The following is a 23,981-nucleotide window of genomic DNA, read 5'->3' on the forward strand; positions in this document are numbered from 1 at the left end:
TGGTATCCCGTCAGGTCCAGTGGACTTTCCTCTGTTGAGTGATTCCAGTTGCTTTTCTATTCCTTGGACACTTATTTCGATGTCAGCCATTTTTTCGTTTGTGCGAGGATTTAGAGAAGGAACTGCAGTGCGGTCTTCCTCTGTGAAACAGCTTTGGAAAAAGGTGTTTAGTATTTCAGCTTTACGCGTGTCATCCTCTGTTTCAATGCCATCATCATCCCGGAGTGTCTGGATATGCTGTTTCGAGCGACTTACTGATTTAACGTAAGACCAGAACTTCCTAGGATTTTCTGTCAAGTCGGTGCATTGAATTTTACTTTCGAATTCACTGAACGCTTCACGCATAGCCCTCCTTACGCTAACTTTGACATCGTTTAGCTTCTGTTTGTCTGAGAGGTTTTGGCTACGTTTAAACTTAGAGTGAAGCTCTCTTTGCTTTCGCAGTTTTTGTGGGGAGTCACCTTTGTATAGTTCATTGAGTGTTCGAAACAGTGTTTTGTTGCACAGTGTTACGTTTTCATTCAGGACTCTCTTTCCCTGTACTATTGCTTTGGTATGCGGTAGTTCTCCTCTATTGTGAATTTTTGATAGAGACTGTTGGCCTAAGTAGACCGACTGTCATGAACTGCAGGTTAACTGATATATTCCAGCTTTGGAGAATTTGTCTGCAGAGGTGTTCTTAGATCTTAGATTTTTTTCTCTACTGTGTTATTTGTACGAAATGATAATTGTAGCCCTTGTTTCTTCAGTATGTTTCCCACCCTGTGGACGGTTTTGTTACTGTATGTTAGTATGTGCCTCGCAGTACTCTTTGTAGGGTGTTCCAGGTATCCTTTGTTTATTTTAAATCGCAAACACGGAAGAACGAAAAGAGGAGCTTCAAACCTTGGTAAAATTAGTATTTCAAAGCCAAGCCCAGCATTTCCCACAAAGCTCTACAACAAATTCAAGAATACAACAGTAAAACTTGATGAAACTATCCTCACTATCAGGTTTAACAAAATCTGTCTAAGTAATAACATAACTCCTTGTTTTGAAAAAGTCAGTGTAAATAGCAAGTTACCTGCAGCACAAGTAGCCAATAGAAAAGTTATTTGGTTGGAAGAGGAAATTCGTTTCCTGTATGCGAAAAAACAGCAGCTTAATCCTCAGCTGTACAAAATTGAATTAGCAAATCTCTAAGAAACACCAACCCATTTGGATGAAATAACTGAAGAAATCAGGTCTTACACAGAAACACTAGTGAACAAAAAGAAAGAAAGACGAAATAGAAAACTGAATCACCTCATGAGATCTGTCACAACAATAGATAAAGAAGACAGAGTAGGGACCGAACATGAGTTCCATAACAGCCTAGTCTATTTAACTGATAAAGAATTAACAAAACAAGAAAGTGAATTACCTGAAAAGGAGCCTAAACACAAGCACAAACCTATCACACAAACAGAATACACAATAAAGAAAGAGGAAAAGTTGGAGAACCCAAACTTCAGTGCCATCTTGACACAGGAACTTGTAGAAGAAGAAGTAAAACCCATAATAAAAGAGAACAAGACCCACATCATCTCAAAAAGAAAAGCAAACAATGCAATCATCACCAGAGCAGACAAATGTAATACACTTCTACTGATGAATGAGGCAGAGTACATCAGGAATTTCTAGAACAGAACAACATCATCAAGTTAATCAATAATCCTACTAGGAGGTACCAAAGAAACATTCAAAAACTTTTAAAAATCCTCAGAGTCGAGCCAAATACATGGCACAACAGAATCCCAAAGCACACAGCCTCGATAGTTTACCAAAGATACATAAAAATAACTGTCCAATATGGCCTGTAATACATTTCATAAATATACCATCTTGCCACCAAGCATACATATCACTTGCATGCAGTACTACAGAAATTATACACTTTCACAAGCAACAGAAACCTAAAAAATACCAGTGAATTGGTAGAGAAGATAAAAGATATAAATATACCATCAACAGAAATCCAGGTATCTCTTCACATCACATCCATGTACACAAATGTGCCAGTAGAAGAAACAGTAAAAAAAGCTTCAGTGTCAAGGGGACATAACGAGTAAGACATAGATGAACTAGAAGCCACCCTAAAGATTATATCAGAACAGAACTAGTTCACTTTCAAGAAAGGGTTCTATCAGCAAAAAGATGGCCTACCAATGGGCTCACACCTCAGTGGTCTACTTGCAAACATATTTGTAAACCACATTGAAAACTAAATATTCAATGAAATCATACATTTAAAACAGTACTAGATTATATACTGGAACCGATATGCACTTGTAGATGACATCATTTGCTTGATTGATGAAACAGATACCCAAATAAAACAATTACAAAATGACATCAATACAGTTCACCCACAAATAAAATTCACCATTGAGACAGAAGAGGAAATGAAGATTAATTTCTTAGACATTACCATACGCAGAATCAATAACAAACATAATTTTGGAATTTTCAGGAAACCTATAGCCGCAAGTACAACCCTTCACATCAAATCCAACCACCCCAAGCACACAAACTTTCAAGATTCAGATACATGCTGCTCAGGCTCAATGGAACTCCACTGGACAAACTCAACTAAACACAGGAACTAAATACAATACACCAAAAACCCAGAATGAATGGGTACAACACACAAATGATAAACAAACTGAACAACAAAATTAAAAAAGAAATTAAAGGAGAACAAACCATCAACAAATCTCCAGCCACAATAGAGAACCAAGAACACAAGCTGCAGACAGCACAGGATACCAGGAACACCCTACAAAGAATACCACATGGCACATATTAACATATAGTAACTAAAACGTCCACAGCGTGAGAAACACACCAAAGAAACAAGGGTTACAAATATCATTCCGCAAAAACAACACAGTACAGAAGAATCTAAGATCTAAGAACACCTCTGCAGCCAAATTCTCTAAAGCTGGAATATATCAGTTGACCTGCAGTTCATGCCAGTCGATCTACTTAGGCCAAACATGCAGAAATTTCAAAATGAGGTACTCCAAACGCCTCAGAGAGATAAGAAGTGATAGTACAAACTCCACACTGGCAGACCATCTAATTCAAGAAAACCACTACCCAAAAGATATGGAGACTGATATTAACATCCTCAGAGAAAGCAACAATCTCTATCAAAAACTCACAATAGAGGAGAACTACCACATACAAAAAGCAATAATGCAGGGAAAGAGAGTCCTGAATGAAAATACAACACTGTGCAACAAAACACTCTTTGGAACACTCAATGAACTGTACAAAGGTGACTCCCCACAAAAAACATAACAATGAAAACCGATTTCTGTTGTCTTGGTTACCTCCCTACCCCTCTTTCCATCTCTCTCTCTCTCTCTCTCTCTCTCTCTCTCACACACACACACACACACACACACACACAAACACACACACACTTCTGAAATCATAACACAAAGACATTACAAATACAATACCAACGATGAGCAAGTGAGCAATAACAATAACATAACACCTCTCACTGAGCGAGTTGTCAGAAGTGTCTGCTCAGATCACATTTCGTCAGATTTTGTGTAAGTGCATGAGAGGTGAAGTAGTGAGCGGAAATTTGTGAAAAACTGAGTGAAAACAATGGACTGAATAGCAGTTGATTGAGACACCAACCAGGGACATGGAACAGGACGAAAAATGTTAGTGCAGAAAAGGACATAACCTCTATCCTCGAAGCAGCTATCCACAAATATGCAATAATTTTCTTCATGCCTTGTTTGCAGTGACATGCTTTTAAAAAAAAAAAAAAAAAAAAACGAGGAAGATACAAAGTTGGCAGCGGGGCATGGTGAGAATTGGTATGTGAGTATGATTTGGCTTAGCGACGAAGCTCACTTTCATTTGGATGGGTTCGTCAATAAGAAAAAACGGCGCACTTGGGGGACTGTGAATCCGCGTTTCACGATAGTGAAGGCTCTTCACCTCAGCGGGTGACTGTGCGGTGTGCTGTCTCCAGTGACAGAATAATCGGTGCAATATTCCTTGATGGCACAGTGACTACCGAACGCTACATAAAGGTTTTGGAAGATGATTTCATCCCCATTATCCAAAGTGACCCTTATTTCGACAAGATGTGGTTAATGCAAGACGGATCTCGTCCCCACCGATGCAGGAGAGTTTTTGTTGTCCTGGAGGAGCACTGCGGGGAACGGATTCTGGCCCTGGGGCACCCAGAGGCCCCTCGCATGGGCCTCCATGGGCCGCTATATTCTCCAGATCGGAACAAACGCGACTGCTTTTTGTGGGGCTACATTAAAGACAAGGTGTACAGCAATAACCCCAAAACCATTACCGTGCTGAAAACAGCCATTCGGTAGGTCATCGACAGTATAGATGTTCTGACACTTCAGCGGGTCATGCAGAATTTCGCTATTCGTCTGCACCACATTATCGCCAATGGTGGAGGCATATCGAACATGTCATAACCTAAATCCGAGTAAATGTGGTGACGTTCACACGTTGAATAAAGTGTTTGTACGCCGTAGTTTGTAACTAAGCTACGTTTTTCATATAGTTCAATAATTGTCACCATCTACGTGTGTGGCTCAAAGACATTTTGAGTAATAGAACCCAGTACTTTGTCAGGAACAGCAAGAGTCAGTCGGAGACAAAGGTATCGTCAGGAGCGCCCCAGATAAGTGTGAATGGACCGCTCATCGTCTCTGTTTATATGAACGATCTGAAGCATAAAATAAACAGCGATCTGTGACTGCTGACGACGCTGCAGTGAACGGAAATGTTTCGTGGGTTAGTCTTTGGGTGAGTCTAAATGTGAAAAATCTGAGTTACTGCAGATGAGCTGGAAAAACACGTGTTCAGATGCAATATTAGTGGTACACTTCTTCACACAGTTCCGTGGATTAAATATTCAATCGTAACGTTGCAAAGCGACATGAAATTGAAAGAAAACGTAAGGTAGCTTTCAGCGGAGAAGAATTTTCGATTTTGATTAGTTTGGAGAATTCTAGGAAACTCGATTATTATAAAAGAGACCGCGTACTGGGAAATGTGCGATCCATCCGTGAGTACTGCTAGTCTATGGGATTCCCACTATGTCGGATTAAAGGAAGGACTTCTTTGCCTTTACAGTTAGACATATCGACCTGTTCTGACCTCAGTTCCGTCTTTTAACTGGCTGTCCCTTGTGCCACTTTCTTTTGGGTTTGTATTGTATGGCAACTTTTGAATCCTTGTTTCTTCCATTCGTTGCAAATGGTTTTCCGATTTTGTCTGTGTTCTTCTGTTTCGTTATTTACTGCAAAAAGTTAAGTTGTCATCTAATGTTATCATTAGGAGTCCCGTTCTACTTACTGCAGTCTTAGACTGCTCGTAAAAATTTTATTTCGGCCGCCTGAAGATGGCTAGTATATTTTCTCTCAGAATTTAGTGTTTCTGTCCCTATTTTTCAATGTTCTGCTCAGAGTATGACGTATGCTCTGACAGTTCTGCAATTTAACATTTACGTTCTTCTCTTTGTTAACGGTAATACAGGTACCCAAGTAACTGAAGTGAGCTTGTTCCAAAACTTGATCTTCAGTTACAATTGTGTCTAGTAATAGGTATTTCCTATGGAATGCCATTGTCTCAGTTTCATTTACTGCCGTCTTAAAATTAGGCTCCTTTGCAAATAAGTGTAATAGATAGATTTATATTTGTAGTTGGTCTTCAGAATTTGCGAGTAATACAATGTCATCCTCATACAATAGTATGTTAATGTATTTATTCTCGTCCCTATTGAGCCTTTCGGACGCTGTTCCTTTATATTTTCAGATGGGATTGTCTGTATAAGTATTAAAATAGCAGGCGGTAAAGTACACCATTGTCTCACGCCTTGCTTATTATCTCTTATCCGATCTAATTTTGGCCATCAAGAGTAAGTTCAGCTGTATTGATTCTTGATGCATTGTATTGAGAGATTTGGGTAGGCCTGTTTTTGCCATAATTTCCTACAGGGTATATGTCCACACTTTTTTTTTTCAAAATCAGTATTTCGATAAATTCTTCTCTTTCGTTTTTTGTTTGTCACACACTAAATATGTAATTTATTAGGAAATGATTTCACGTCAGCTGTACTATATATTAGTAACGCATAACTGATTGGTCCCGATCGGGACTCGAAGCCGGATTTCTCATCTATTGCGAGCGGTCACTTTGACCACTTCAGCTGTCCATACATGCACCCCACACCAACCGTAACCTCCATATGTCACACCGTCCACATCCCTAATGCTCGCACATTATGTGGTTCCCGCAACAGGAAGGTAGAATGTTGTTGCCTGTTTGGAGGACACTGCACATTATAAAACAGACATTCTGAACTATAATGTGTATTACATGACATGTTATAAACGACGATAACAACATTGTTTCTCCCTGTTGCGGGAACCACATAATGTGCAAGCATTTCGGAATGTGGGCGGTGTGGCATATGGGGGTTTAGAGTCGTGCGGGAAACATGCATGGATAGCTGAAGTGGTCAAGATCACCACTCGCGATAGCCGAAAATCTGGGTTCTAGTCCCAGTCGGGCACAAATAGTCGTGCATCACTAATAAAATAGTACAGCTGACGTTAAAATCACTTCGCAGTTTGCAAATCAATTTTGTAATTTTTAATACTAGCTGTGGATTGTCAGCAAAGTCAGTTCCATCAGACATGCAACCAGATAAAACTCAGACATTGTAATTAAAGTGTATTGTCGCTACATGACCTTTCTTCTTCCAGGTGTAACTCTTTATTACGTATGTGTTTTCTTATTTAATACATCTGAATATATTTTGTAGATACTATTTGACATATTAATAAGTCTAAAATTTGGAGTTTTGTTGCGATCCTCTACTGTAAACAGCGGCAGTTTTGTTCCAAGCCACTCTTTTTGTATTTTAGTGTGTTGCCAATAGGCATTGATCATATGTAAAATTCTAAGCTTCAGGAATAATCCACTATGCTTAATCAGCTTGTATATTAACCACTCCAGGTTCTTTACATTTATTGGGTTTTGATATTTTAATTATTGTTCCATTTATTATAAAGTTATTGAATATGTCATAACATAATGAGAAATATTTTCGTAGTGACTACTTGCCTTCCGATTGTACCGCTGCTTCTTTTAATGTTTTGGCCATTGTTAGTGACTTGTACACTTGTACTTCAGTATCTTAATTTTTGAAAGACAAGTCTTGTCTGTCATGTAGTTTGTAATTGATAACTAATTTCTACTTCTATTTTATCGGCCATGCGGGGTAGCCGTGCGGTCTGAGGCGTCTCGTTACGGTTCGCACGGCTCTCCCCGTCGGAGTGTGTGTTTTGTCCTTAGGGTAAGTTAGTTAGATTAAGTAGTGCGTAAGCCTAGGGACCGATGACCTCAGCTGTTTGGTCATATAGTCCTTACCACAAATTTCCAGTTTCTAATTTATCTCAGTGAGCCACTTTTATTAGTGATTTTGTTTATTTCCTCATCAGTCTGCAGTTTCCTCTTGCTTGGTCATTGAGAGATTGCAGCATTCAGTAGTATGCTCTTGGCCTCCTTTAATTATTTCTTCAATTTCTTCATTCCTTTGTTGCGTTGCCGTTTTTATCGATTTCCTAGTGTTTCACCTGTTGCTTAGTTTATACAGTATTTGTTTCCCTTCCTAAATTAATATTATTATGTGTAACTTAATTCGCTAAATAATACAGTCTTTATTGGTAGAATTCTGAAGGTTTATTTAATAATCTTACTTTAAAAATGGATGATTTGACTTTGTCTTTAAGCAATGAGTGAATGAGTCTCTTCCACCTGTTTGCTAGTTCTGTTTTGGGCGTAATCAAACAATGGGCGCTAAAAATATCACTCTGCGAAAATTTTAAATGTCCTTAACTAAGGAAGCAGACATCTTTTTCACTAAAATGAAATATATAATTGATCTAACTCCTGTGTTAGTCAACGTGCATTTATCAATATCCTCATTCGGGAAGAACGTGTAGGTTACCTTGAGATGGTTGAGAGTACAGGAAAATTTAGTTTCATTTACAGTATATTCCCAATATCTTCCCACCACATGTTTAATAGGGCTATTAACTACTCTGACTTTCCAAACTTCACGTATGTAAATCAAGTCTGTTTTATTTATTACATCTTACAGAAGCTGGAGCTTTTCGAAATGATCTCCTGAGTTCTGTACTCGTCCTTCAGAAAAGTAAACTTCATGACAGTTAGGTGCCCTCGGTCAATTATGAACCTAGCAGTCATTAGTCTCTTACTGTGAAAGGCGTAAGATGTAATTGTTTTCTTCTGTTTTCAACCTACCGTAATGGCTACGACAGCCCGCGCAGTCGCGCAACCTATTTGCACACTCGAAGTTGATACTCGACTTGTTTAAAAGTGTTTCCCATTTACATTCTCCTCCATCAGCCACTGCGCTGGGTCTCAGCTTGGACTATGCGAATAGTACGTGCGTATACGTAGCGGCTTTTCAGGTACACAAGTCTGAACTCCGTCACTGTTATTGCCACAATTTTCACTTCATAAAACCAAAATGAGAGTACCTTGTGGCTCGCTCCTCATCGCGCAACGTCTGCGTCCACAGGCCCTGGAGCTGAAGGATGCTCCAGGCAAGCTGCACGCTCTGCAGGGAGACGTGGCCGACGAGCAGAGCATCCTGGCGGCCTTCAAGTGGATCAGGTACAACCTCTCAGGCGTCGACGTCCTCATCAACAACGCCGGGATACTCGTAGAAAGCGAGCTGACGTGTAAGTAAAAAGTCTGTCTAATGCAGCCAATTGCTATGCTACTCTGGGTCTTTAGTTCCTCATTCCACCACGAAGTAACATAAATATGAGTTCAATAGTATGTAGGCCATTACCGCAGCGTCCTTCAAATCATTTTACGGCTTGCATAGATAGAGAGGACACAGTATGTTATTCTTGAATGGAGAGGAACTTCACGTGAGCCCCAGGAAATTGTGCTCTTGATGTTACACGTTTAAGTCCTAGGAGACAGTATTATTAGCTTTCCCGTGTTTGGAGGGTACCATCACCCCGCAACTGTGTATTTAATTAATGAAAGGTGCCTTCTGCTTATGACATCCGCTCCCTGTAAAACAGTGCACAGTAAGAATGTGTTCCAAAAAGCTGCGCGTTTTTAAGGAGCTATCTTTCGGGATCTCTTGATGACAGAGGTAGGGGAGTAAAGTGTTGTATATAGCCCTTGGCTTAGCGACTGTCTGTATTACCTATCGGAAGAATGGTCATACTTTATGTAGACTACAGTACATGGTCAAAATTTAAACATTGCACAATTCTTCTAACCCAGGAAAATTGAGCTAATCGGCTGGGTGATTTTCATTAGAGGTGTCTGTGGTAATCCTTATGTGGCTAGAAACACAATTTGTTGATGGGTGGTTCCTGAGAAAACCCTTGTCAACCCTAATTTTTGGGTACGAAAAATACCAATTGTGGGGACGGTCACTTCCATAATTCTTGTTCGTGGCAAATCTTTGAAATTTTTGCCAAAGATTCTTAAGATGATATTCTCAGGGAATCTGGAAACTTTTTTTTGATACCTTTATCCGTTACTGAGATCCAGAGGTTCAAAGTTACTGCACATTTGTAATAAAATTTACACGTAATACCCGGCTTCAGGGGCAAGTGTACTTTCAACTGACGTAGTGGAGACGTAACAGTGGTTCTAGGGTCATCCCAAGGGTTTCTCAGGTCGCCACACTAAATTCTACGTCAGCATTCTTTCCCAGTAAAATTTTATGACGCGCTGCCTCTGCATAATGGACTGACACACGGCTATAGAGGTCTCCACACTTATACTTCAGTTACAAACAGGGGATAAAATGGGTCTAACATGCCAGAAGAAAGGTTAACACGACTGCCAAAATCCTGTAAAACTGGGAAGATTGCAAATTTGTTAAAATACATCTAATACACTTTTACTCTTTTAAGATACGAGTCATAAGCCGGGCGTTTTCGATGAATTGCGATCGATGAGCGAAGCATCCAGAAAATGTAAAGCAAACGATTTTGTGTTAACCTTAGATTACTGTTAGTTACTTATTGTTTGTATGTCAAGCATATAAATGCGTCGAAGTATAAAAAAATATATTTTCTAGATTTTAATGAGCTACAGAATTCGATTTCTTATAAGCAGTACACACGTTGTAGCAGGGAAAAGAAAGGAATCAGCGGGAAGATACTCCTTTCGGAGCACAGGCAAGGCGAAAGTATTCGTCCCTAAGACTCTGAGGGAAAATAGGGGAACCACCTGCCTCACCTCAATCCTTATTCGAACTCCCACACCAAAAGTTTTGGCATGCGAACATATTCGCTCTCTTTTGTGCTGAAAGAGGGTAGCAGAGAGACAGTGATGGTGGAAAAGAGTGGAGGCAGTACCAGTGCAAAAGAGGGAGACAGTGAAGGCGGGAGAGAGAAAGTGGCAGTGAAAGAGAGGCAGAGACGTGGATGGAAATAGTAGTGGTGGGAGCAAACGAGACAGTAGACATCGGAAACGAATAATATAGGTGAGTGGCTACCATCATAGGTTAGGGGATCTGCATCGTTCCAGATGTGTAGGTAACGGGCGTTTCCAATTTTTACCAAAATTTTAGTGGTTCTTCACTTTTCTGTCATTCTTTTAAAGAGAAACATACTCGCCTTTTTGTGCTCCGACAGGAAATTTTTCCAGAAGTCCATGACCGCTTTCGGCTTTCACATACAAGCCATTTTCAAGCGGATCTGAAAGTGCCAGTCTGTGCAAAACTTAAGCACGATCGTAACTTCCTGATAATGTGTCACTGCAAAGTAAAAAAGTCTAGATGAAACTTGCACCATACATAGAAAGAACTGCTACACTATAGTACAGAACGTAACTGAATGATAATCGCAGTGAGACGAACAGAAATGCTGCCTTGATTCGAATTGAATCATTACACTGAAGTCTCCGCTATTCATGATGGTCCATATGAAATTACGAATGACGAGGCACAATTCTTCATAGGATGTATGACAACTGCGGACGGCAATGCATACGGGGCAACTGGCTCCCATATTCGTCACAAGGTTGGTGAGGATTTCTCGTGCCAGGGCGTTCAATTCCACCACCAGCGCGATGGCCGTTGGTGGATGTGGACGTGCTGTAATACGTCTGGCCGACGCATCCCACACGTGCGAATGGTCAGAGATTTGTTTGAGCCACTGGAGGGCATCACTGAGATGCTAAAAAACCTGAACTGGCTGATTCTTGAACATAGACGCCAACCATCCCGCGAAAGCCGGCATACAGAATTTAAAAAAAAAAAGAACAATTTTTATCGAATGTGGAATCTAGCGACATACCTTTCGTTCCCATAGAGGCCGCAGAGATGAGATCAGACTAACTTCAGCGTTCACACATGTATTAAAAATTAATCTCCTGACGCCCCGTATGCGAATGGAACGGGAAGAAACCCTAATGTTTGACGCAATGGAAGCAGTCTCTGCCATGGACTTCACATTGACTTCCATAGCATGGAAGGTCTTACAAACAAAACGGGCGAGTAGCGGACAATGAATTAAGGAAAAAGCATAATAAAGACATGCTGTCGGTATGGAAACCAATAGTTTGGCCGATGCAACGAACGACACTGGCAACACTAGTAATCTATAAAGGTCCGTCTAGTTTGAAACAAAGCAACAGACACGTAAATTACAGATTAAAAAAATGACCTCATGTGAATTTATCATTGTGGATACTGGACACTGTGATTTCAGATTCCTAAGTACTGGTAAATAGCGTTTCTTTACAAGTGTATCGGTCGTGCCATGACAATAGCGCCCCCCCCCTCCCCCTCCCCCATGTCTCCCGACTGGAACCAGTTTTTTTTTTCTTTTTGTGTGGAGATATGTAAAAGCGTTTGTGTATTCCAGCCGTGTTGATAGTGTCGGCCAACTCTGGGAACACATTGTGGATGGTTGTCGGTGCATTTGTAATGTGTACGGGCATCGATGAGGTGAAGCGTTGAGGCCTCTCTTCATATCAACGGTCGCCATGTGAAAAATACCTTGCAATGTGTTTGTCCTTAAGAGCATGTCTGCAGTCTGGATCCTCGGTGACTCTGTTGCAAGGTGTTCGTGTATTCTGTCTTAATACGTCGTATCGGGGAAACGGTTTAGGATTATTTGCTTGTTTAATTGTCCTCTAAAGTAGCAAACATTCTGGATACGTAGACCGTTAGCCGGTATCTGGAACCTTTCCTTCGTGAGTGGTGAAATGTGTCAGTGATATTTCCACGAGAGCTGCCGGCCTCAATAAAAGATTCCTGGACGTTCGAGCAGAATGTAATTTTGTTTCGTGAACCAATGGTTCTGTAATTTGAAAGTTAATCAACTCCTCGTGTATAGTGTCAGGTCCCCAGAGGATTTAATTAACAAAATGACATAGCTATTCATAATGTAAAGGTTCAGCCAGTATTTCTTACGCGGACGCCGCGCAGTACCGCAGACACGGAAGGGAAAGTGTCACACAGTACAAATAGCCTGAGCTAGTAAACACGTCGAGGATACAAACAGCGCGTCTCTCGGACCTTGGAGGGCGAGAAGGAACTTTCCGCCCCGGGACTCTGCCGGATATATCGAAACCAACACGACGAAATGTCTGGGAAGACCGAAAAATAAGATAGAGAAAGTGGATGTGAGGGCTGCATCCAAGCAGGGCAGACTTTCAAAATGGGTATTTAAGGGCATCCACGGGCAGCAAGAAGCAGAGTCGTCGCTGAAGTTGAAGAGGACACAAGCAGACGAGGTGCGGCAGCATCGAGAAGGTAGCAGCCGCTACTGATGAGTCTTTAGGAACCGCAACTACGAGAAGACGGTGGTGCTCTGGTGCAAGCAACTACAACTGTCAATTAAGTAGAAGTTTTTACCGTGGAATAGTTTTGAACAGGGACAGTTTGTCTCTGTCTCAAGTAGCCTCTACAGCTAGTTTCAGCAATAGAAGGAACAAGCCACTGGCTGGTGCTTGTCTCCTGTGGATAGTATAAGGGTCCTTTATTTAAACTAAGAGTAAAGTGGAGATTCTGGCTGAATCTACAGAAGTGTACAGAGTAAGGGGAAGGGTCTGACACCTCACATGTTCTTTGTGATATTAGTTTAATAAATTACGTTAAAGGAGAAATCTCACCTTACTGTTTTTCAGTGCTGCCAATTCCCCCATTGTACCCGCTACCTATTGGAGGTATTGTCTAAGGTATCTACACCTCCTATACGCCCTTAGACAGTCCAGGAGATTCTACTCCCTCTCACCTCCGTAATAAAGACTAATTAAAGGGAACCGCAAACCTATAATTGTCGTCAACGTCCCGATTGCGCCACGCAGGCTCGACCAACTCTATATTGGCATCCGGGACCTGTGCCGGGACGCGACAATAGAAGAACATGCTAGAAAAGTTTTGCTGGCTAATGAAAGTATGCATTAATACCTAACAGTGCATTCCAGGTCGGGAACCCACTTCAACGTCTATGGTGCCGTCATTCAGGAACTGATATTGCCCTATGCAGTCACTCTTGGGATCTGTGAGCTTTTAGACCAACATGATAGTGGTTGATGTGGTCAGTTTCCGCAGCTCGTGGTCTGCTGATTAGCATTACTGCCTCTAGATCAGCCGGTTTCGAGTTTCTCTGCTTTGGGACAACTTAATGTATCCTCATCATAATAACATCGATGTCCAAGTTGTCAATGTGGTATTGAATAGAGAGACTTGCCGTAAGTGGCCATAGTACCCCATATGGCTTCTCCCGGCCAATAGTGCTATACAATCAAATGGTTTGAATGGCTCTAAGCACGATGGGACTTAACATCTGAGGTCATCGGTCCCCAAGATTTAAAACTACTTAAACCTAACTAAGGACATACCACACGTCCATGCCCGAGGCAGGATTCGAACCTGCGACCATAGCAGCCGCGTGGTTCCGGACTGAAGCGCCTAGAACCGCTCGACCACAGAGGCCGGCGCTATACAATCATTTCATTTGGTCGCAGCATAAGTCATCTAGAAAAAAGTTCCATCTCCAACCTTTTCACCAACGGGTCGTCTGAACTTTCCGAGATCGGGAAGGAATGCTTGCCTACTTATAGAGGCATTTATCAAGCAAAGGTCTAAGGGGACGATCAAAACGTTTCTGTCTGACTACGGTACTGTGCGGAATCAGTACGTCAATCAGGCTAAATCGCCGTGAGCCCTGTGGCAGTCATGCCACCGACGCACCAGGTTCAAGAAGCCCCCGTGTCCTGCTGCGTGAAGAAGTCGATAACTGCCTGCTGCACATCTTTACCTGACGGGAAGTGTCAACCCGTTAAAGGCTTTCTTAAGGGTCCGAAGGCGTCGTAATGGCATGGGGAGAGATCATGACCACAGAGCGGGTCACGGGTGTCTCCCAATTCAGTTGGTCTAATTTCTGCGTTACGACATTTGCGACAAAAGGACGTCCATTAGCATGAAACAGCGGCACCCCTTTTCGCACGGAAGCTGTCGCACCATTCCGCAGTGGTGGTTTCTGACACACATAATGCCCCATACACACTCTTCGTTCTCTAATGGATGTCCACCGGTGTTTGTCCTTCAGCAGCTAAGAAAAGAATAATAGGACGTTGGTTCTATTTCGGACGCATTTGTTAACAACATCGCCATAGCTCAAGTTTCCGAATATACCACACGCATGTTGGAAAGACACGAATGCGACAATAATCCCTTTCCTACATGTCACATACAAATGAACGCGTCGGAGTAGCGATGTGTTGTGTATATACTGCAGCTGTCGTCTCAAATATAAAGCTTTTGATCACCCCCTTATACTATATACATCATCCATATGCTTAGTACCACCTTGTATGCCCCCAGCACATATACATACTCTGATTCTTCTCTGGTCCTGTGAAATGCAATGTAATTCCATTTATGGTAGAGTTAGATTAAAGTTCGTTCTGGTTTTCGTCTGTTATCTCTCTCTCTCTCTCTCTCTCTCTCTCTCTCTCTCTCTCTCTGGGCGTTTGTGTGTGTCTGTGTGAGTTTTCTTTTCGTTATGTGCCTGATTTCATCATTTAATTCAATTTTCACTTGCCGTCTTCAGACGTCACCTATTATTCCACCGAATACTTCCTCATATGTTTAGCAGTTGTTTGGTGAGAGGTATACGGTCTGTTGGTTAGTCATTGCTATCATTATTACTTAGACAGTTCGCCAGTGGCAGTATTAAAATATAAAATTCGGAGCCTGCAATTACTCCTACTGATAGTTATTATTGCATGTCATTTTCACCTTCGATTTTCGTTCATTTTCTGTTTGTTAGTGAGCATTATGTTATTAAAGTTCGATTCATGTGTATTTTTATTGTCGTATTATGCTAATATTTTAATTTTACATGTAATTTATGCATCATTTATAAGTGCACAAAATATGAGTTGTAGCACCAGCTTTTCACAGATTTAAAGAGACATCGTTTTGAGGCTTGGAGGTGAACAAACCATGATTTGCGGGCTGCATTCTAAACTGGATCGCTCTTCTGCGGTGCAATGTTCGTGTCCTCAGCAGGCCAATTGTACTGGCCAGCTTCGTGGCAGCGAGGCCCTGTGTCTCCACTCTCTATTCGTATTACAACGAAAATTGCGGTGAGCGCTGATTATAGCTCCAGCATATTAGGATGCACAAGTGTTCGCATTTCAGATTCATGATACGTTTCACTGCCTCATTTTCATCGGTTTATCTTCAGGTCTTTGTGATTACGTGGTTCTTTTTTCAAATACAGTTACTATCGTCGTATAGCCCTTTTACGATATATTTCACAGAGCCAGATGCGAGATTATTTAGTAACCACACCCCAGTGAGTAATTCAGCAATTGACAGTCTTACTTTTGCATACCTCATTGGAAAGTATGTCATCGTAACATTCATGTCATGATTGGTTTGAAAGCTTCGTAGTTACAAATATCTTTCGTAATAAATCATAGAGCTCTTTAAATTAGAGGTTATCATTAGATACATTTAAACATTTCAAATGATAAATAGTGTGGGAACTACCGACCTTAAGTTTCACTGATAGGGTCGAAATAATTTATGGCGTTAGTAAATTCATTGTGTGCTGCACTGAGCATCAAGGTTGTTCCTGTTTCATAATTAACTCAGATCCATTTCAATTCGCTGAAACAGGTGCAGTTTTGCACAGTGTACTCCTTCATAAAAGAGTGACTCATGTTTGATCTAGTGAGTGTATATCCACCTTGCTTACTAGTATTCAATCAGTGTATATGGATGTTTATGACCAGTTACATGTACCTAAGACAGAGGATTTACGAACGATCTTAAACTTACGTATGTACCAAAAAAATGATACATCCATATACGGTACTCGATATGTGTGAGTTGACTCCATTTGTGACTCAGTGACATTTTGCTGATACGATACTCCTTTTTGTGTTTCGTGAACGGGACAATTTTGAATTTCCCTGCTCCAGTTTCAGATCTTATCGAGGTCTACCTAAATACTTCTGCAACTTCATTGCAGAGAAGTGCATAAATTCCAAAAAGTCTGCTTTTATTATTATTATTGTTGTTATGTTTGAGGTCACTAGCATAGAACGTGAGCAGTAAGGGTCCCAACATACATTCGTGTGACATACCTGCAGTTCCTCCTGCATCTGCTGACGGCCTTAAATCCACGATAGCATGCTGTACCCTCACTACCAAAAAAGCCTCAGTCCAATTACAAATTTCGTTTCATATCCTATATGATGCTACTTTCGTTAATAATCGTTGGTTTAGTGCTGAGTCAAATCGCAGGAGGAGCACCTGCAGTTTACTGGCAAGGAAAAGCGTTACCATTATTTGTGGTGACTTGGCAGTCACGTTGAATCAATCGCGCACTTTGGCGTGGTTCCGGCGCCTGCTGACTGTTGTACGTGTGTTGTGGACAGCCGCCCCCACGGACGCCTGGAGGCGGCAGCTGGACGTCAACCTGCTGGGGCTCAGCATCTGCACCAGGGAGGCCGTGCAGGACATGCTGACGAGAGGCGTCGACGACGGCTTCATCATCCACATCAGCAGGTGGGTTCTCTGACAGCGCGTCGCCACTTAACAGGAACGTAGAGGACTGCACGTACCAATTAACTATTACGTTTCTTTTCGAATGGACAGTATGTAGCATACGTGTTAAAGTAAGTCTTACTGAGACATACCTTCGAAGCAGATAATACATTCCACGCTGCATCCTATTAAGTGTTTGTTTAGGAAGGAAACATGAACACAGAAACCAGTTTTTACCAGTCATCTCGTTTTAGGAACCCAATGTGAAAACTGTTCATTTTATATGCTGTTAAAGTTCAAGTTATCTTAAAGAAAATTAATATTATTGGTGCGTTGTCAGTGAAATAGGCGTCCGCAAGTGCCATGTCGTGAATAAAATTTTCAGGACAGGATTAATAAGAACGGAAACTTAAGATGATGGTTTTAATGATTCAGCTTTTTCGCTTAACCTTCTCCCACTTCACTAGAAGGCACAGAACGTTAGTGAAACTGTCAGGAAAGTCCTACGTTGGGATGTTGTTCGATTCCCGCGGAACATCCGCAACTTCTTTGGCCTTTGTGAGCCATGAGAGACCCTTTCTGCACTCTCTCGTTTTCCAGTAGCTTCTTGTTGGCAACACCAAGTGATATTTTACAGAAAAGAATTGTCCACGATTTCAAGTCACCGCAAGCGTCAACACGTCGTTGAGTTTCGTTCAGGAGTCGAGACGTGTGTGAGAGACTTTGCAAACGCTTTCTGGTAAACGACATGTTCACTTGATTTAGAAATGTCGTTTTTTACGGTCTGCGGCACAATATCGTTGACACACTTTTGGCCGCACGTTTACTGCTAAACAGTGCCCGCACAAACCTGATTAGCCGAATAATCATAATTATGTTGTTTGCAGCTGTTAGTTTAGTCTGCACTGACGTCGTTTATACGCCAGGTATGAAATAACTTTCTGGAGGGATGGTGTAGTTTGTGCACTTGCTAAACATTCACTCCTTTCATTTGTTGCATTGCAGCTGTTCCGTCCTGCATCTGCGACGGATGCTTTTCTCGGAAAACTGGGCAGCGAAACTCTGCGCTAGACAGAGCATTCAAATGACGGAAGGGAAGCGTGCTCACGTGGGAATATGAATCATGGTTTTCCGTCTCAGTATTGAACACGTAAAGCAAATGAACTCGTCCTAACTTTCAATGTGTTCTAAATTGATTAATTTAGTCTCTACAACACAGTGCACGACACTATCACCAGGATCTTTTACATTGCCAAGAACTGCCTTTAGAAAAATACGGATAAAGCCAAGGATTCAATGCTTACGGCCCTAAGTAAAGCAACGACATTTAAAGGGAACCTGGCGTTGCTACAGCGATTATAGTGCCAGACGGCTAGCCGTAGCCCCTTAGGTTAAATTTAACCTCAACAACGCAGATACTTTTGGGGAAAGTTTTCTTATTGCATTTCACGAAACGATAGTCCGCCCATGGTAGCTGAGTAGTCAGCGCGACGGAGTTCATACTTAACGGCCCGGGATCGATTCCCGGCTGGGTCGGAGCTTTTCTCCGCTCAGGTACTGGGTGTTGTGTTGTCCTTATCATCATCATTTCATCCCCATCGACACGCAAGTCGCCGAAGTGGCGCCAGCCCGAAAGACCTGCACCAGGCAAACGGTCTACCCGACGGGAGGCCCTAGCCACACGGCATTTCCATTTTACGAAACGATGAAGGAAAGAGAGTATTGGTAAGGGGATTTCGATGTCTCATTGCTATGCTGAAGCTGGCTTGCAGCATACAGCAGGCTTTTAGTTGCTCACGATGCATTAAAACGGTTGCGATTTATCGCAGGAGCATTTACCCAGGAGCCGGCCGCGGTGGTCTAGCGGTTCTGGCGCTGCAGTCCGGAACCGCGGGACTGCTATGGTCGCAGGTTCGAATCCTGCCTCTGGCATGGGTGTGTGTGATGTCCTTAGGTTAGTTAGGTTTAAGTAGTTCTAAGTTCTAGGGGACTTATGACCTAAGATGTTGAGTCCCATAGTGCTCAGAGCCATTTGAACCATTTACCCAGGAGCATAATGGCAGGAGTCACTTCACATTGTTATCCAGGAGGGTAACCTATAATGTTTTCCGATACGCAAGGAGAGAGTTAGTAGTTATATTTTATTAGACTCCAAACATCAAAATAATACGCAAGCAAGTTATACACTTTATCTGTTGAAAAGTATCTGGTCACCTTTTCGAGGATATTAGTGCGGGGTGTGTCCAGCGTTTGCCTTTATGACGACTGCAGTTCTGCTCGAGAGACTTTCAGTGAGGTGTCTGAATGCGGAGGAATGGCAGGTCACGCTCAAGAGCAGACACCAGATAAGCTAGTGAGAAGGACGCTGGAGTCTGGAGGGAACTGGACGTCGTACTTCATCCGAAAGATGTTCCTGAAAGTTCAGGCTGGGTCTCTGGGCAGGCGTCTCCATTTCAGGATGTTATTGTCGAAAAACCATTGCCTCACGCATGAAACTTTCATGACAGGTTGCATTGTCATACTGACACAACTGTAGCCTACAGACCATTCCTCTACTGTACACACTTTACTGTGTAGAACAACGTGTACGTATCCTTCCGCATTTAGCGCTTCTTAATCGCTTTAAGAGTATAACAACGAAACCACGGAGAACACTCCCGTATCGTAACACCATCTCATTCGCAATCTGTCATCATGATGGCAGGTAAGGTTCCTTAGGCATTCGCCAAACCCAAACACCTCTGTCGGACTGACACAGGGTACAGCGTGATCCGTCACTCAGTATCACTCGATTGCAGTCGGTTTAGTCCAGTGTCATCGCCCTTCACTCCGACTAAAGCGTGGCTCAGCGTCGACCACAGAAATGTGTGGCGTGCAAGGAGCCACTCGACCCACTGCGCCACGTTCTTTTCAGCCCACCGAGCACAGTCACTGTGTTAGCCTATCTACTGGTAGCAGTTTCAACCCCACGATTGGTTCGTTCCTCAGATTTTATGCGGTTTTTTGCAGTCGCCACTCGATGATCCCTGCCAATCTGTACAAGAGGTCTGGCCTAGCCTTGGTTTAGTTGTTGTAGAGAGTTTACACCATAAACTTACAATGGCAACATTTACGGTGGGCAGGTTTATGAAGGTTTAAATATACCTGCTCGATGTGTTAGCCAGATGACATGGAACGCCTAACCCACGTTCGAAGTCGTTGGGCTCTCCTGACTGAACCACTCGGCTGTTCCTGCCTCAGTACTGCCAACATCACAACTCTCCGCCTCCTATAGTACTGGCGGGTCAGCCTCACGTGGCAACTGATGTTCAGTTCCTGACAGCATAAGGGTATGCAGACACTTTCCATCAAGTACGGTAGTTAGGAAACGGAAGAGGTATGTTGAGATTTCCCTCCAGCTTTGGGAAAGGAATTGTTTCAGACCACTTGCGAAGAGACATTTCACATCCAAGTTTTACTTTACTTCCATTGTACAGAGTTGGTGAAACTCCAAGAACTTATCGGGGAAAAAAGATAATTGGTCAATTGAAATCAAAGTGTTACAAACACGAAAATATATTGATAATGTGTTAAAACAAATCTCGAATGAAGAGGAAACCCATGTGATGTTCATTATCTATGTCTACATCATGGAATTTTAACATGCAAAACAAAGCAAAAAAGTGAGGAGAAAAAGACTGGCTAATAGAAGATGTATGATTAAAGACGATCTTTTTTTTTATTACTGTAGACTATAAAAATATATTGTGGACACAAAGATCGCATCATAACTACTACTTTTGTCAACAGTTGTACACGTCAGTATGTATTTTGTATAGGAGTGGTGTTAATGAACTTTGATACTGTGAGCAGTATGGTTTTATTCCGACTGAGATGACTTTCATCTACGATTTGGTTTTCTGTAAGCAGAAACTGTTATCGCATCTCGGAGATCGCTCGCGACGAATGCTATGCGCAGGTGCTGCTACTAACATAGTGTTCAGTAGTTCCCCAGGGCGTAATGTCACTTGCGCGCAGCCTTTGTCTTGAATGCTTCGGGAAGCTCCACCGCAGCCGATCCTTGTGGCTGCCGTGCCTCGTTAATAGCTCCGTCTGACACGGTGGCGCTGACACGGACGATGCTGCTGTCTCCCATGACAACTGCCTGGCTGCGCGATATGGCGAAATCCAGAAGACCTCTACCGAATTTCCACTTAGGTAAGCAGTGACGGCTCTTCTTAAATATCTTAAAGGTAATTCCCCCTACAGAGAGAAAAGGCCTTATAGTAGCCTGCTGCAGGAGCAGCAAAACTGCAGTATTTGCGACCCTGTCGCAAATGGTACTGTCAAAGGTCAGCATGAAGGAAAGGACCGTCGGCCTTAAACGGAAAACTGTTAAACAGTTTAAGCTTTAGTGGGGTGCTTCGAGGTCTACAGCCGAGTATTTTTTTTCTTTTTTTTCGTTTTATGCACAATGTTTCAACGCCGACCCAGTCGTCGTGTTTAGGTGCTACGGGTTTTGCTGGTACGTGTGGACTCGAGATATTGTTAGCCTCTCACACCTGTTTGTAGCCGAGTTCGACTCTTGGTGACTACTGCGCCCTTTGTTGTTCATTTGTTTTTCAGAGATCCCTTTCCGTGAACGAGCGGAAGTGAAAAAATTGTTATTGATTTAACTTCCGGCCGCTAACGGTCATTTAGCCAGCTGAACGTTAACTGAGACACATAGTTCAACCCATACATAGATGACACAAGTGATACAAATATGAGCATTAGATATACAACTGTTCAGAGCCTACATTAAAATAAATATACATATAAAATGCATATTAACATAACAGTTAACATAGTTTCCAGTGCTATGTTTCTGTTACACGGATATCTTGGCAGCTTATAACAATCTGAGAACCTCTTTTTTATATGAGCATTACTCAGAGGAAGTAGGGACGTTGGCACTCATAGGTATCTCCGCTTTCAGACGGTATAACTGTTGTAAAAAAGATTGGCTATGTCTCTCATAGTTTGAACATGCGGAGACGACGTGATTAATGTCACTTTGTCTGGTGTTATTACAGTCTCAGACCAGTGTCGGAGTAGCTCCAGTGAGTAGTAAAATGAAACACCTGCAGCCCTCGTTTATGATATGGCAACCAGTTTCGGTGATTCAACAGACCATATTCAGACCTCAGCTGATGCTGAAGGGCTGAACTTCGATCAGATATACGATCCTATCAGCAGCCAACGTTTATTAACTGTCGTCCGTAAAATATTGTAGCAGTGATGTTGTCTAACACAATGAAATAAAGACGTTGATAAAGTGAAGGGAGTTGACATATTTCAAAGCTACTAGTATGGCTACAGCTTCCGCAGGAAAGAAATCGAAGTTTCCTGTGGCAGGTGAAACGTGTTTGAGACCGTATTTGTAGAAAAAGGCACATCCCGCATTTTCTCCCTCACTTAATTTGGGGCTATCAGTATATAAGTGTGCAACCAGTCCGGCCTTTTCTGGTCATTCTGTCACGATAGATGAGTGATCCGTTAGTGACAGGCTTTCTAAATGTATAAGCACTTCATGAGACACGACTGAACAATGGTGCGTACAAATAGGAAGTGATCTTGTGCTGACGTTTTTTGTTGGCAGGTGACCCCATGTTCTACAGCTAATCACTAGAGCGGAGACAGGCTGGCGGGGAGTCGCTATTCCGGCAAATAGTCAAGGGCTTCCAGTTTGGAATGCAAAGGATGATTTAAAAAGGACATCCTGTTGAGTAGAAATTGGCCCACCAGCAATTACCTTCTGTTAGGTAAAAGCATTTCATAGGCTTCAACTAACAGGGCGTTGTATAAGGTAGAGCCCATAGTGCCCAAGCAGTGACGAATTCATCTAAATTGAAATTTGTCCAACTTTCTCAGAATGTCCTTTCGCCCAATATGGGACGCCACACTACTGTACTTAAGTCTTGTTCGAAGTAAGTTTTTGTAGGACGTCAATAAATGGGTTGGATGAGATCCCCCTCCAAACTCGGGAGACTGATTGGATAATATTTTATGCTTTTTTGTAGTCACTTAGTACATGTGAGGGACACATGACAACCGGGAATCAGTTAGACGCCGCCCAAGAGTAGAGTCTGCGATGACACTGAGTAACATTCAGAGTCTAGGATAATTCTTTCGGGAATCTGTGGAGACCAACGCATGGAAAATACAACGAAAGGTGACTAATCAGTGGGTGCTTCTGTAACGTGCACTCTCAGCCACCTGTTCACATGGATCGTGGCAGAGAAAAATACAGCTTTAAGGTCTGTAAAAGAAGTGGAGCGAGAAATAATCACACATTGTCTGCATGCTGAAGTATTTTAGTCGACGTGGGAAGAGTTTTTCCATACCCATGGTGTACACAGCATATGACGGAGTACTGATAATTGCTGCTCGTGAAAGTCCAGTTGAGACAGTGCGATGGCCCATTCGTTATCATGCAACGTGAGGAAAATATTCCTGTCAAAAACCATTTCTTCTGAGATACCTAGCGCTCCATTTGTGGAGCAAAAGATCTACGTTTACATTGTCATGTGCTCCGTCGATATCCACAAACATAGCTGTGGTCTTTGCAGTCTTCTAGAGCTTGTGAAACTATCTGTTAGAGCGATATTGGCAATTGTGCCTTTTCCCTTTCCAATCCAAATTATGAAGTAGCCCAGAGGTTGTGCTATTCCAGCCATCACTTCAATTGATGTTTAACTAAACGTTCCAAAGTCTTCCCAATGCAAGAGGAAAGAGCAATGGGTCGGTACGAAGTCGGCTCAGAAATATCATTGCCTCTTTTCAAGACTGGACTGTTATGTGTGTTCTTCAGTCTTTGCCAGGATCTTTAGACCCCCAAAGTTGATTGCGTATATGCAAG

At 42.2% G+C, this 23,981-nt stretch overlaps 1 protein-coding gene across 1 annotated transcript in view; it reads left to right on the top strand.

Annotated features, from left to right (window-relative positions):
* Positions 1-23,981, top strand: part of LOC124777580 (farnesol dehydrogenase-like) — a 42,845-nt gene that overhangs the window by 4,397 nt on the left and 14,467 nt on the right. Inside the window, exons 2-3 of the mRNA XM_047253036.1 lie at positions 8,630-8,792; positions 16,993-17,122. Coding sequence (XP_047108992.1) covers positions 8,630-8,792; positions 16,993-17,122 — 293 coding nt within the window. The remainder of the gene's footprint in view (positions 1-8,629; positions 8,793-16,992; positions 17,123-23,981) is intronic.

This window comes from Schistocerca piceifrons, chromosome 2, assembly GCF_021461385.2.
Source record: "Schistocerca piceifrons isolate TAMUIC-IGC-003096 chromosome 2, iqSchPice1.1, whole genome shotgun sequence".
NCBI classification, from domain to species: Eukaryota; Metazoa; Arthropoda; class Insecta; order Orthoptera; family Acrididae; genus Schistocerca; species Schistocerca piceifrons.